This window comes from Orycteropus afer, unplaced genomic scaffold (genome assembly GCF_000298275.1).
Source record: "Orycteropus afer afer isolate SDZICR_OR568_19922 unplaced genomic scaffold, OryAfe1.0 scaffold00313, whole genome shotgun sequence".
Classification (NCBI taxonomy): Eukaryota; Metazoa; Chordata; class Mammalia; order Tubulidentata; family Orycteropodidae; genus Orycteropus; species Orycteropus afer.
In genome coordinates, this window is record NW_006921900.1 from 3,657,324 (window position 1) to 3,673,596 (window position 16,273).

Here is a 16,273-nt window from a genome sequence, read left to right on the forward strand (position 1 = left end):
CCTCCGGACTGGCAAAAGTCCACAGCTCAATCCACCTTTCTCTTCACTTTCTCCGTTTGTTCCCTAGCCACCGTGCACCGTCCTCGGTGCAGTCCCTGGCTAGCAGGGTGATTTTTAGGTTAATTGTTAAGTCCTACCACCACATATCTGTGAGAGCGCTGTCTCTTTAAATATCCAAAATAGTCAAGCCGCTTTTTAAACCTACAGAATGGCGGTGTCCTCCGGACCGGCAAAAGTCTACAACTCAGCCCACCTTTCTCTTCACTTTCTCTGTTTGTTCCCCATCCACCGTGCACAGTCCGTGCAGTCCCTGGCTAGCAGGGTGATTTTTAGGTTAATTTTTAGGTCCTACCACCACTTGGGAATTCCAAGCCATTTGTGGCATCAGGGGCGTTCGGGTCCCTGCCAGACCGCAGCTCCGTATGTCTCCTTTTTTGGTATTTTCACGCAAATTCTTCTGCTAGTTGGGGTTTAGTCTACTTCTGCATCCTTCCCTTCAAGGCTCAGCAGTCCAAGATTATCTTCTGTGTCTGTGTCAATTGGTTTCCCTTTTCTTTGTTGAAGAGGATCTGTGCAGTCCTTCTGCCTAGTCCTCCATCTTGCCAGAACTGCCATTCTTCTTTAATTTATTGTTCCCAGTGTAGTAGATCATGTGATTATCTGATTCAGAATGGCCAATACTAGTCCATTTTAGCTCACTAATGCCTAGGATAGGAGCTCTGGTAGCATAGTGCCTAAGGCACTTGACTGCTAACCAGAAGGCTGGTGGCTCAAACCCACCAGCCACTCCTCAGAAGGAAGGTTGAGCAGTCTACTTCTGTAGTGATAACTACTTCAGCAACCCAAGGAGGAGTCGCTGTGAGTTGGGTCCGACTCGACGGCACACAACAACAACAACAACGCCTAGGATATCAAGCTGTATGCATTCCATTTCATTTTTGACAACTTCCAGTTTTCCTAGATTCAATGGATGTTTGCATCTGTTTCTTCCCGTTGTGAGTTGTGCCCCATCAGCAAATGGAGGTCCCAAAACTTTGCTCCATCCACATCATTAAGGTCGACTCTATCTGAGGAGGCAGTTCTTCTCCAGTCTTATTTTGAGTGCCTTCCAACCTGAGGGGCTCGTCTTCTGGCAGTATATCAGATAGTGTTTCAGGGCTGTTCATAAACTTTTCCAGTAATATATCAGACAGTTTTTCACTGCTGTTCATAAGGTTTTCACTGGGTAATTTTTTGAGAAGTGAACAGCCCTTTTCCTTCTTCCCAGTCTGTCTTAGTCTGGAAACTTCTGAGGACTGTCTACCATTTGAAATACCAGTGGCATAGCCTCCAGCCACACAGCAATATGCAAGCCACAACAGTACGACAGACTGCTGGTACTTAAAAGTTTTTTTTGGTTTAGGAGCTTAAATTGTTATCACTGTGAAAATGAGCTTGTTGAGGACTGGGATGTATTTTACTTGAAAGAATGATGCTGTTGTGTGCTGTCGAATCAATTACGACTCATAATGGCAAACCAGTATGACAGAGTAGGATAATGCCCAATAGGGTTTCCTAGACTGTAATCTTTACTGGAGCAGGTTGCCAGATCTTTTCTCCTGTAGAGCCACTGGTGTAATGTTTAGATTAGCAGCTTAGTGCTTAACCATTGCACCACCGGGGCTCCTTGGATGGATTAATAGACACTCGATAATTGAATTAGCAGAAAATGAATGAAAAGGAGATGAGAATAGATGGATTTAGAAGATTAAAGTTGACCTGAAGGAATGTAGGGGAACAGCACTTGTTGCCAGGGAGATGTTTTGGGGACCATGAGAGCACTCAGATTCATGTGATCCAATGCCATTTTTCTCTTTGCAGAATGTTCACGTCTTACCACAGACAGTTCTCTACATGGCAGATTCAGAAACTTTTATTAGTCTGGAAGAATTTCTTGGCCACAAGAGAGGTGAATATTCAAAGAAAAAGGTTTCTTTTTGTTTGTTTGTTTCCTTATATGCCTTCTATATGGAGTTAAATATTGTACTGTTAATACCTGCTGCCATCATAGTGACCCTATAGGACAGAGCAGAACTGTTTCCAAGGCTATAAATCTTTATAAATCTTTATGGAAGCAGACTGCCTCATCTCTATCCCATGGAGCTGCTGGTGAGTTCAAACCACCAATCTTTTGATTTGCAACCCAGTGCTTTAGCCACAGTGCCACTAGAGCTCCTTTAAATAGTGAGAGTTAATGACTTTCTGAGGCTCTGGCCCTGCTCCCAACAGTATGCACAAATAAATCTGTCTTTGAATCTTGAGGAACCCATTTTGCTCTGAAGATTGCTTTTTAAAGTACAATTGAAACCAATTCTTAAGAAGGAATTTCTCATTTTTAAATCCTCCAGATACTTTTTTTTATTATTAAAACAAGAAGTATATCTTTGTCTATTTGAGCTTTTTATGGTGTTTGAGTTAGGAGGTCCCATTTATCAAAATTAAATATATATGCCTTCTTGAGTTGCTAAGAAAAAGCAGGCTAAATGTCCCAAACTAGACACAGTAGGCCCAGAGTTAGACATAATGGGTAATCAATATCTAATCTGAATTTAGGTGACTGTTTATGCAGCCAAAAAGTAGTTATGCTGTAATACCAGCTAAACAGAAAGGTATGATAGCAAGTTTAAAATTTAGTTGCTGCTGCTAAATTTGACATCAGTGGGGCAAAAGTATACCATCTTCACAATAGTGACCATCTCATTTAGTCAGTTTGCATTTAGACAATAGTAAAAAGTCTACTGTCTGACTGTTTTGCACATTAGTGATGTACGTCTGGCAGTAACGAACACTGAGGTTCAGAATAACACTGGCTGTGATGGTTAAAGTTATGTCAACTTGGCTAGACCATGATTCTCAGTGGTTTGGCATTTCTGTAATGAAGTAATTTGGCAGTTATGTAATGATGTAGTCATTCTTCATTTCGTGATTTGATGTGGTGTCTTCCATTTTCGCAGAGCACTGATTTTCATCTAATGACCTGGTCCCTGGGACCTAACCATGTCTATAAATGAGAGTGTGTGTATATGAACAAAGAGGAAAGGCAAACTAGTGATGCTGAAAGTTAGTTTTAAAATTTAAAATATAAAGCAGAAGCTAAATAGAGAGGAACATTTGTTTAATCAAAGCTTTTAGGTTTTCTTGTAAAACATTTTGGTGTCAGATGACTTAAAATTATCCAGTATTTTCCAATATTTGGTTTCATTTTCACGTTGTCAGATTTGACCTTAAGTGGATAACATGATTATTTTGTTACTGTATTATTACAGCAAGGAAAAGAACTAGTATGGAAACAGCATTTGCCCTTGAGAAACTATTTCCGAAACAGTGCCAAGTCCTTGGGATTGTTACCCCAGGAATTGTAGGTGAGAGAAATACCAACTTGATGACTTCATGCCTTGCATTAATAGGGGGGTTCTGTAGCTTTGTGAATTATTTGTAGCTAAAGCATGTTTATATTTTGGCAATACAGAACACAATAAAGTTAGTTATCGTTACCCATGGTATTTATTATTTTTGACTTATATTAATGTTCCTTAGGTTATGGTGGTTAATATTTGGAATCTCACTGCTACCTTTTGAGACCAAATATAAGGCATGGCTTTCCCATTGTCATCCTGTCAGTCCCTACCCGCTATAGGAAACCTCTGTTCTGATTTCTTTGTTGGCCTGTTGTTAAATTTTATATAAATGGAACCATGTAACATATATCCTTTTTGTGTATTGGTCTTTCACTCAATAGAACTTTTAACGAAACTTTTTTTTGAGATTCATCTATGTTGTTTGTATTAGTAGTTCATTCTGTCTCTTTGATTTTTTGAGTAGACTAGTCTGTTGTGTGAATAAATCAAGATTTGTTTATCCATTTTCCTTTTGAGTTTCCAGTTTTTGGCTATTAAGAATGAAGCTGGTATGAATATTTTTCTGTAAGTCTTTTTGTGGACATATATTGTCATCCTTCTTGGGTAATTACCAAGAAGTGGAATTGTTGGGTCTTACGGTTGATGCATATTTAACTTCATAAGAAACTGTCAAATAGTTTTCCAAAATTGTACCAGTTTATACTCATCAGAAATTTGTGAGTTGTTCTACCTTTCTGCTAACGCTTAATGTCATGACTCTTGTTAATTTTAGCTATCGTAGTGAGTGTGAATTTGAATTTCTTTGACTGATGAAATTCTCTAATGAGTTTTTCACAGACTTATAGACTGCTTGTAGATTTGCTTTTGTGAAGTGTTCAAATCTTTCAGTAGTTTTTAAATTGGATTGTATTGTCTTTTTATTAATGAGTAAAGGGAGTTTTTTTATATATACAAATACAGGTTCATCAGGTATGTTTGTTGTTGTTATGTGCCCTCAAGTCAGACCCGCCTCATAACAACCTCTCCTTGGGTTTTCAAGGTGGTATCACTACGAAGTAGATTGCCCAACCTTCCTTTCGAGGAGTGGCTGGTGGGTTTGAACCATCAGCCTTCTGCGTAGCAGTCAAGTGCCTTAGGCACTATGGTACCATAGGTGTTAAAATATTTTCTCCTGCCGTATGATTTGTGTTTTCTTTCTTTTGGAGTATGTATCGGTATTTCATTTCTTTTTATTGCCGAGTAATATTCTGTTACACAAATAGACAACATTTTATTTATCTGTTTACCAATTGATGGGCATTTGAGTAGTTTATTCTTCTTCACTGTCATGACTAATGCTACTGTAAACATTTATGTGCATGTTTTTGTATGAATATGCTTTCATTTCTCTTGACTATATGCTTAGTGTAATTGCTAGGTCATATGTTAACTATATAGTTTATTATTATTATTGTTATTAATGTGTTTTTGGTGAGAGTTTACACAACATCTTAGGCTCCTATTTAACAATTTCTATACAATTTGTTCATTTGCATTCATTACATTTTATACAGTGTGTCAACCTTCTCATCATTTCCATTCTGGTTCCATTTCCAGTAATCTACTTACTCTGCCCTCATCTTTGCTTTAGAGTGATTGTTAACTATTTGGTCTCATACAGATGATTTTTTAAAGAAGTGCAGTACTCAGGGATTATATTCTTTATTGTGGCGTAGTGCCTAAGACATTTGACTGCTAACCAGAAGGCTGGTGGTTCAAACCCACAAACCACTCCTTGGAAGAAAGTGTGCAATCTACTTTGGTACAGATACTACCTTGGAAGCCAAGGAGGGGTTGCTGTGAGCCGGGACTGACTCAGCAGCAGTGAGTTTGGTTTTTTCGGTCTGATACTTAGCTAAAAGGTAACCTTGGGACAGTTTCATTTCAAGATTTAAAAACTTTCCCAGGGTGTGATAGTCTTTGGGAGTCCTCCTGTCTCAACTGGTCCAATAAATATGGATTTTTTGACAATTTAATTGAGTTCTGCTCCACGTTTTTCTTGTTTATCAGGATCCATCTGTCATGGCCCTCTGATCAGAGCAGTTGGTCGTGGTAGGTGAGCACTATCTAGTTCTTCAGATCTCAGAGTAAATGAGGCCCTGTGTGACTTGTCTTTTCATTTTCTAAATAATGTCTTTTGATGGCCGGGTAATTTTTATTTTGGTAAAGTTCAGTTGATCAATTTTTTCCTTTTATGGTTGATGTTTTTTGTGTGTTTGCTGAGAAATCCTTGCCTACCATAAGGTCACAAAGATATTCTCTTACGTTGTCTTCCAGAAATTACATAGTTTTAAATTTATTTCTATGATCCAACTTGAATTAATTTTTGTGTATGGCAGAAGGTAGTTCAAAGTTCATTTTTTTCCCATATGTTTATCCAGTTATTCCATTACCATTTGTTGAAGGCTCTTCTTTTCCTCATTAAATTGTCTTAACATCTTTGTCAAAATAATTGACCATATGTATGTGGGTGTTTCTAGATTTTATTCTGTTCCATTGATCTATTTGTCTGTCTTTATGCTAATACCATGTCCTCTTGAGTACTTAGTTACAGAGTAGGTTTTGGAATGTAGTGTGAGTGTTCTAACTATTCTTCTTTTTCAAAATTCAGCTTTCTGGGTCCTTTGCATGTTGATGTATATTTCAGAATCAACATTACCATTTACATTGTAAAGTCATTTGTCACAGAATCTGTTATTTTAATTCAGATTGGCCTTGAGGCCTGCTGCAGACATTTTTTTTATTTCTATTTTTTTGTTTTCATATTTTATGGAATAAAAGAACCTTATAAGAAACTTTGAAATTTTATATTTAAGTTTTTAAATTCCAAATACATTATATGGAGTTGGATTTGACTGCAGAATTTTCTCTTTGGATATTTTCATTTTTACCCAAGTTTTGGTTCCCAAAGCTGCTTTTTTTAAAAAAAAAAAAAAAAAAACACTTATCTTTTACACTGGTAATGGTCTTTTATTGTTTTTTTTTTAAAGAAAAACTAGAAGATACAGATAAGTGAAAAATTAAGCACCTTTAAGTACCAGGAGTTAACTGCTGTGTTAACATTTTGATACATAACCTTTCAGACTGTTAATATGTAGCATTATAGATGTAGTCTACAACTTATGATGGTGTTCTGATCCAGTAACTCCATATAACTCATTTAAGTTGGATCTGACAAAAGCCAAATAGCTCTTTTTTTAATTTTTTTTTTTTTGGTTTGCCTTATTATTGACTTTTATTACCAGTCTCTTTATAAATCAGATCTTTATTTGTCTATGGGAAGTTGGAAAAATGACATGTAAACTTACAGATATATTTTAACATTGTATATAGTTTGTATTACTAATGATAAGATATAATAAACATGATTTGTAAGCACAGTTCATTATAATCTGAATATTTCATAAGTCAGGAATCTATCTGTTCATGGACAAATGTATGTGTATTTTATATGTACATATAAAAATATAATTTTCTATGGACTTATAGTGTACCTTTAAAGTACTTCACAGCACAAATAGATTCTTGTACACCAGTTTTCCTTGCAGCACTATTCACAATAGTTAAAAGGTGGAAACAACCTAAATGCCCATCAACAGATAGAGGGGTAAACAAAATGTGGTACATACATCCAGTGGAATAGTATTCCATAGAAGAAAGAAGTCTTGATACATGATATAATATAGATGGATCTGAATGACAGTATGCTGAGTGAAATAAGTCAATCACAAAAGGACAAATATTGTATGACCTCACTTATACAAAAAAGACAAGAACAGACTAATGTATAGAGACCAAAGTTCATTAGTGGTTACCAGGGCAAGAGGCAATAGATGGGCTATTACTGCTTATGTTGTTGTTGTTGTTATGTGCCGTCGAGTCAGCCCTGACTCATAGCGACCCCTCCTTGGGTTTCCGAGGCAGTATCACTACGGAAGTAGGATTGCCCAACCTTCCTTCCGAGGAGTGGCTGGTGGGTTTGAACCGCCAGCCTTCTGGTTAGCAGTCAAGTGCCTTAGCCACTATGCTACCAGAGCTCCCATTACTGCTTATAGACTTTAGGTTTATGGTAATAGAAAAACTGCACATTGATTAAAGGTAAGGTTGCATAGCTGATTTGCTGTCAATATGTTGTACACCTGTAAAAAGTTTAATTGGTTTTGTTGTTGTTGTTTGGTGCCATTGAGTTGTCTCCGACTCATAGTGACCCTATGTACAGCAGAATGAAATACTGCCCAGTCCTCTGCCAGCCCCATGATCCTTCCTGTACCTGAGCCCATTGTTGTAGCCACTGTGTCAATCCATCTTATTGATGGCCTTCCCTTTTTTTGTTGACTCTCCACTTCACCAAGCATGATGTCCTTCTCTAGGGAATGGTCCCTTTGACAATATGACCAAAGTAGGTGAGATGAAGTCTGGTCATTCTTGCTTCCAAGGAGCATTCCAGCTACACTTCTTCCAGGGCAGATTTGTTAGTTCTTCTTACAGTTCATGGTACTTTCAGTATTCTTTTGCCAACACCACAACTCAAAAGCATTGACTCTTCTTCGGCCTTCCTTATTCATTGTCCAGCTCTTACATGCATATGAGGCGATTGAAAATACCATGGCTTGTGTCAGGCATACCATAGTCTTCAAGGGGACATCTTTGCTCTTCAGCACTTGAAAGAGGTCTTTTGCAGCAGATTTGCCCAATGCTATATGTTTTCTGATATCTTGACAGCTGCTTCCATTGGTGTTGATTGTAGAACTAAGTAATATGAAGTCTTTGACACCTTCAGTCTTTTCTCCATGTATTGTGATGCTGCTTATTGGTCCAGTTGTGAGGATTTTTGTTTTCTTTATATTGAGGTGTAATCCATACTCTAGTCTTCAATCTTCATCAGTAAGTGCTTCAAGTCATCCTCACTTTCAGCAAGCAAAGTTGTGTTGTCTGTATGTTGCAGGTTGTCTTCCTCCAATCCTGATGCCACGCTCTTCTTCATATAGTCCAGCTTTTCAGATTATTTGCTCAGCATACAGATTGAATAAGTATGATGAAAGGATATAACCCTGACCCACTCACTTCTTGATTTTAAACCATACAGTGTCCCCTTGTTCTGTTTGAATGGCAGCCTCCTGGTCTATGTACAGGTTCCTCATGAGTATAATCAAGTGTTCTGGAATTCCCATTCTTCTCAATGTTATCCATCATTTGTTATGATCCACACAGTTGAATGCTTTTGCATAGTCAATAAAACACAGACACATATCTTTCTGGTATTCTTTGCTTTCAGCTAAGATCTATCTGACATCAGCAATGATTATCCTTCATTCCACATCCTCTTCTGAATCCAGCTTACATTTCTGGAAGTCGTCTGTCAATATACTGCTGCAACAATTTTTGAATTATCTTCAGTAAGATTTTACTTGCATGCGATATTAATGATATTGTTTGATCACCCTTGTTTGGAATTGGGTACAAATATGGATCTCTTCTAGTCAGCCAGGTAGCTGTTTTCCAGATCTCTTGGCATAGTCGAGTGAGTGCCTCCAGCGTGGCATCCATTTGTTGAAACATCTCAATGGGTATTCTGTCCATTCCTGGAGCCTTGGTTTTCGCCAGTTCCTTCAGTGCAGCTTCTAACTTCTGACTTCTTCCTTCAATACCATTGGTTCTTGGTCATATGCCACCTGCTGAAATGAATGAACATTGAGCAATTCTTTTTGGTACAGTGACTCTGTGTATTCCTTCCATCTTCTGATGTTTCCTGCATCATTCAATATATTGCCCATAGAATCTTTCAGTATTGCAACTCAAGGCTTGATTTTTTTCTTCAGTTCTTTAAGCTTGAGAAATGCCCAGTGTGTTTTTCCCTTTTGGTTTTCTGACTCTAGGTCTTTGCACATTTCATTATAATAATTGACTGTCTTCTCAAGTTGCTCTTCGGAATCTTCTGTTCAGTTTTGTCTTGTCATTTCTTCCATTTTCTTTACCCTTCATTCAGGGGCAAGTTTCCGAGTCTCTTCTGACATCCATTTTGGTCTTTTCTTCCTTTCTTGTCTTTTTAATGACCTTTTCCTTTCTTCACGGATGATGTTCTTGATGTCATCCCACAATTCCTCTGGTTTTGGGTCATTGGTGTTCGATATATGAAATGTATTCTTTATACGGTCTCTAAATTCAGGAGGGATATATTCAAGGTCATATTTTGGCCCTCATGGATTTGTTTTAGTTGTCTTCAACTTGAAGTTGAACTTGCATATGAACAGTTGATGGTCCGTTCCACAATCAGCTCCTGGCCTTGTTTTGGTTGAAGATACTGAGCTTTTCCATCACCTCTTGCCACAGATGTAGTCAGTCTGATTCCTATGTACGCCATCTGGCAAAGTCCACATGTATAGCCACTGTTTGTGTTATTGAAGAAAGGTATTTGCAATGAATAAGTCATTGGTCATTCAAAATTCTGTCATGTGATCTCCAGTGTTATTTCTATCACCAAGGCCAAATTTTCCAATTACTGGTGATTCTTCTTTGTTTCCAACTTTTGCATTCCAGTCACTAGTGATAATCAGCACATCTCGATTGCACGTTCGGTTAATTTCAGACTGCAGAAGTTGGTAAAGATGTTCAGTTTTCTCATCTTTGGCTTTGGTGGTTGGTGTGTAAATTTGAATAATAGTAATAGTAACTGACCTTCCTTGTAGATGTATGGATATTATCCTATCACTGACAGCGTTGTACTTCAGGATTGATCTTGATACATTCTTTGTAATGATGAATGCCATGCCATTCTTTGTCAATTTGTCATTCCTGGCATAGTAGATCATATGGTTCTCTGATTCAGAATGGCCAAAACCAGTCCATTTCCGCTCACTAGGATATCAGTCTTTATGTGTTACGTTCCATATTTGACAACTTCTATTTTTTCTAGATTAATACTTTGTACATTCCATGTTCTGATTATTAATGGATGTTTGCAGCTGTTTCTTTTCATTTTGAGTCATGCCATATCAGCAGATGCAGGTCCCGAAAGCCCTACTTTATCCATATCATTAAGGTCAGCTCTACTCTGATGAGGCAGCCCTTTCCCAGTCGTATTTTGAGTGCCTTCCGACCTGAGGGGCTTATCTTCTGGCACTGTATCGGACATTGTTTCAGGGCCATTCATAAAGTTGTCCAGTAATACATCAGTGTTTCACTGCTATCCATAAGGTTTTCCCTGGCCAATTCTTTGAGAAATGGATGGCCGCCTCTTCTGAGTCTTTCTCAGCCTGGAAGCTCTGCTGAAACCTGTCTGCCATGGGCAACCTTGCTGGCGTTGGAAACACTGATGGCACAGCCTCCAGCCTCATAGCAACATGTAAGCTACCACCGTACGACAAACTGACAGACAGGTTCTTCTCCCTTAGTTGTTCCAAACCACTTTGCTCACTTCCTGGCCTTCCTTCTCTTTGTTCTGGCTATCTGCCAGCTCCCACTTCCTGCCTGGGGGCTCTCCTCTTACCTGTTCCGGCCATTGGCCCTGGCTCCCACTTCCATAATTGGTTGTAAGATAAGTATATTTGCAACAGTAACCCCGCCCCCCCCCCAAAAAAAATGTAGGTGTTGAGGTTGCTTATGTACAGCCAGACACCTCATGGGATTTAGCTCCTTCATTTGGAGGTTTAGAGTTAGGGTTTCATGGAACAACCCAGTTAATTGGCCTAATAATACATGTAGTGCTTCTGGTCTACCTCTTAGGTCAATGCATAGAGCCTGGGGTCTTAAAAGGCCATCCAAGGCACAACAGTTGGTCTCTATTCACCTGGAACAACAGTGGAAGAAGAGTCAGGAATAGGAGGATATGGAGTGGGTGGCTAATTGCCTTCATAAGCAGTTGCCCCCTTTACCAGAAAACTAAAAGAAATGGATGGTACCCAGCTATCATTATTGAACATTGTGAACAATGATTCCATAGCAGAATTCTGATCAAAAGAGGGGAAATGCAGAACAAACATGAACTCCAGACTGGAGCTGTGGTTAGTGGATGGACCCCTGAAGCTATTCCTCTGAGATAATCTTTAAACCTTCAACAAAAATATCCCCTGAAATCTTAAAAACTAAACAGTAGTTTAGCTTAACTAGTGTGTGTGTGTGTGTGTGGTGGGGGGAAGGAGCTATGGTGGCATAGTGCCTAAGACATCTGACTGCTAACCAGAAGGCTGGCGGTTCAAACCCACTAGCCACTCCTGGGAAGGAAGACTGGGCAATCTACTTCCATAGAGATACAACCTCAGAAAACCAAGGAGGGGTCACTATGAGTGGGAATTGACTCGACAGCAGTGAGTTTGGTGTTTTGTTGTTGTTTTTGTTTAATGAAAAAAGTCTGCCTTGATCAAATTGACAACATCTACTCAAAGATTAGACAGGAGCCTTAGTGGGTAAGTCTGTTTGTGTTAATTAGGGAAGAACAACTCAGAAGAGCAGGGTGTGAGAATGGTTGTACAACTTGACGAATGTAATCAGTGTCAATTATACATGTAGAAACTGTTGAATTTGTGTATGTGTTGTTGTGTATATTCTCAACAACACCAAGAATTAAAAATCTTAACAACATAGTATACGTGTTTTCCTGTCAATAAGTAAGTATACATCTGTTGCTATTCATAATAGCTGTCTTCTATTGCATAAATGTAACTAAATATCGTTGGTAGGGTTGTTTTCCTTTGATTTACTACTGAGAATTCTATGATAAAAAGTACTGGTATATGTATATAATTTATATAATTGTCAACATTTTTAAGATAAATTTTTTGAAGTAGAATTGCCGTCATGAATGGCATTTACTACTGCTAGCTCTTAAGTTTGAAAAACTTGAAGCCTGTAGAAAAATTGAAAGGATAGTAGACTAGTACAAGAAGTCTCCATGTATCCTTTATCCGTACCCTTTATCTAAATTCACCAATTTAAAGAAAATTTGCAGCATTTTCTTTTTCACTCTTTGTTTATAAAAGCATTTCTTCCTGAACCATTTGGAAGTAAGTTGTAAATATCATGATATTGCACTCTTAAATATTTCAAAGCTGAAAAACTTTCATTCAGAGAGTGGCCTGTTAGCTTGGTAATTATCTTAATGACTTACTGTATTTATCTAGGTGAACTGGTTAATTAGCAGTGTTACAAAATGGAGCTTCAGTTTTTTAATTGAGTATGTTCACAAAATTTCAACTTTTTTCCTAGTGACTCCAATGGGATCAGGCAGCAATCGCCCTCAGGAAATAGAAATTGGAGAATCTGGTTTTGCTATTTTATTCCCTCAAATTGAAGGAATAAAAATACAGCCTTTTCATTTTATTAAAGATCCCAAGAAAATTACACTAGAAAGACATCAACTCACTGAAGTAGGTAAGTTAATTACCTTTAGTTGCCTGTTTTGTTAATTTTGTTTGTTTTTCTTGCATGGAGAATAGAGAATTGATTGAAGAAAATTAGCAGATGATTAGAGATGAAAGAGAAGGGAGACTGGGCACTCAGTGATAACTGAGTTTGAGGCTGGGGATAGGGATGATGGTGGCTCAGAAATAGGGAACATTGAAAGAGGAGGAGCAGGATTGGGAAAAATCCAACCCCATTAAAGAATTTTGATTTTGGTTTTTATTTAGTTTGATGAAAGTCATTTGGTCAAACCTTCTTTGCGCTCTGCTTTTTGCCCTGAGGGTGGTATGGTGTCTCCTTAGGCAGGCAGTAATCCCTGCTCTGTCCTCCTGCAACAGCTTGGGAATCCTTGAATAAGGTCCTGATGTGTAGCACTGGTTGATGCTAGAATCCTAGTTTTAGTAAATTTACAGGAAGTAGCCAAAATCTTCAGAGTTATAAATATATTATAACATAATTATTAAGATTTTTTTTTTAGACCTTGTTTTCTACATACAGGAATCAGAAAACTGAAGAGAAAAATAGCCCCAGATTTTTTCGGCTCTGTGAAGCATTTCCTGAACCGCTTGCTGGTAGCAGTTTTGGCTTTATTCTAAGGCATCTTTTTATCCTGTTCGTGACCTTCTGGAAATTCAGGCTTTGCCTAGATTGAGATGATAATCTTTGTTGTTTCACATGCTAGTTTGTTTCCTAATTTTATTTATTTCTACATTTGGAGTATTGTCTTTTATGTACTCAAGAATGTGGTAGCATCTTAATTGGGTATGGAGTAAATGGTTGGAGGATGTGATGTGCCTTCTGTAATAGAATTCCAGCCTGCATTCCTGAACCTCAACCTCGAGGAACTCTCTTCTATATTTTGTAACATTTGAAAATCATCCTGTTCATGTTAGTATCCTTCAGGTGTCTCTGTAAAGGCTAGGTAGTAAATAATTTGGGTTTTGCAGGCTTTGTAGTTACTTTTGCAACTGTTCAGTTCTACTCTTGGGAGTGTGAAAGCAACTGTAGAGAAAATGTAAACAAATGGCTGTGCTCAAATAAAACTTTAGTTGTAAAACTTGGAGATAGCCAAGATTTGGTTTAAGACTGTAGTTTGTCTATCCCTGCTTTATAGTACTTAGCTACAGTAGGTATAAGATCTTATATGACAAGCTCCCAATAACAAAAGAGGGACTAATTTCACTTTTATGAAATTGACAGTGTCCCTGAAGACAGGGACCTTGTTTTCATAGTTACAGATCTGTTAGACCTCATGGATACTATATTTTGTCATGTGATCTAGCTTCATTGTACATACACTTTTGTACATACACACTTTCTGTTACATTATTTTTGAGGAAATCTTACCAAAATGGTGTATTTTGAAAGTGAGGCATAGATTGTTCTGAAGTCCTGTGGTATCCTGTATTAAAATTAGTCTCTAGAATGAAAACAATGAGACTTTTTATGAAGTAAAAGCAAAAATACCTTGTCAGAATTTCATTAAAAAAATAAATACCCAGTGCTTATTCAGTATTCAGAAACTATTTGAGTGTGTGCTATATGCCAGTCACTATGTACTAGACTCTAGAGACCCATTGTTGAAAAGATACTTTTCTGCTTTCTGGAACTTCCAGTCTAACAGAGTAGGCTGACTTTGAATAAAAATCATAGATGTGGTAACTGTTACCAAACATACAAGCAGGGGACATAATCTAGTCTGAGATTTTAGGCTCTGTGACATTGCACAGAGCCCAAGAAGACATTAACTAGGCTTGGGTTGGGGAGGTCCCTCAGATGTGGAGTGGGAAGAAATAATGTAGGTGGTTCTTTTCAGGTTGGTGACAAAAATTGAGCAAGACAGGAAATCAAAAGGACCTGATAACTCACCTTCAGGATTTAAATGTGGATTCACACAGCTCATCTGTGAAACACAATATCAGTATGTCTGGAGCAGAGTGAGGACAGTGAGGGGAGTATGATGTAAGATGAAGCTGTAGAGAAGCTAGAGGTCAGATCATGCCTTGTAGGACATATGAAGGATTGTTACTTATTTAAGCACATTGGAAAGCCATGCTTCTGAATGAAAGCGTGAATAATGAGATAGGTCTCTTGAAAATGTCACTCTGCCTATTGTATGGTGATCAGTTTGGAAGACTACAGAGAAGATGCAGGAAAAACAGGAGACTATTATAGTAGTTAAGAAGTGATGACATGTTGGGCTAGGTTAGTAGCAAGTGGAGTTGAAGAGAAGTGGGTGGATACAAGATAATGTTTGTTGTTGTTGTTGTTTGCCGTCGAGTCGGCCCCGACTCATAGCGACCCCTCCTTGGGTTTCCGAGGCAGTATCACTACGGAAGTAGGATTGCCCAACCGATAATGTTTAGATGTGGAATAGATAGGGTGTGGTTAACTGATTAAATATTGGGAGTTGAGAATGAGGTGACAACAGTGTCACATAGTTTGGTTAGTGCAGTTGCACAGTACCATTTGCTAAGGTAAGGAATAGATGAGAGACTCAGGTTGGGGGAATCAGATTATCAGTGCTGTTTTGGAGTTTAATTTGACATGGAGATATTGAATAGTTGAATATATGGGTCTTCATCTGATGGAGCCTTCATCCCTGAAGATGCTAATGAAGTTCAAAGAGATTGCTCTAGCATTCTACCATTCAAAGCAGTGTCTGGCTGCCTGTGAGCACCTGTCCTTACTACAGACTGGATAACTGGAGAAGGCAGTCATAGGACTGCTAACAGTTCATCAGATGGAGACTTGAGTTTAACAGCCAGAGCTGTTCCTCCTTTGAAAATGTGTTTAGTTCATATTTCAGACATTTGTTCATACCTGTCATCCTCTTCTGTTTTTCTCTTTTACAAATACCTCCTTCTGACATTTTCCTAGGTAAAGCTCAAATCTATAACATTGCCTGTTAGGACACAATGATTTTCCAAGGTTCTGTTTTATTTTGTAGAGATTGACATTAGAAAATATCTTCATCTGATTTTTTTAAAGAAATTGACTTTGTGGAACAAAACTCAAAATCATTTTAAAAAAAGGACCAGATTTGCTGGTCTGGTAGAGCCTGATGGAACCACTGAGACTATGGCCCCTCGCTGCCCTTCAGGTCTGGAACTGAACCCACTCCTGTGGCTTCTAGCCAAACAAGGGACAGGCATATGAGCTGAACATTTATATTAGGTAGATACACTCCTTGGAGAGATCAGTCATGGGAGAATAGAAGGGTTGTGTATGCACAGGGAGACAGCTTGAGGGTACAAGACAGCTTGAGGGTACAAGAGGGAAGGACACAGGGAAGAGGTAACTATGGAGGGGAAGTAGGAGGGGAGCTGTTGCATTGTAGGAAATTGCAGTCAATGTCATGAGACAAAGTGTACGTCAGCTGCTGTATTGGGAGCTCTGATGGCATAGTGCCTAAGGCATTTGACTGCTAACCAGAAGGC

The 16,273-nt window shown here is 38.4% G+C and overlaps 1 protein-coding gene across 1 annotated transcript in view; it reads left to right on the forward strand.

The window, feature by feature from the left end:
* Positions 1-16,273, forward strand: part of FBXO22 (F-box protein 22) — a 52,013-nt gene that overhangs the window by 15,796 nt on the left and 19,944 nt on the right. The window contains exons 3-5 of the mRNA XM_007951850.2: positions 1,861-1,948; positions 3,306-3,401; positions 12,639-12,803. Of these exons, the coding sequence (XP_007950041.1) occupies positions 1,861-1,948; positions 3,306-3,401; positions 12,639-12,803 (349 nt within the window). The remainder of the gene's footprint in view (positions 1-1,860; positions 1,949-3,305; positions 3,402-12,638; positions 12,804-16,273) is intronic.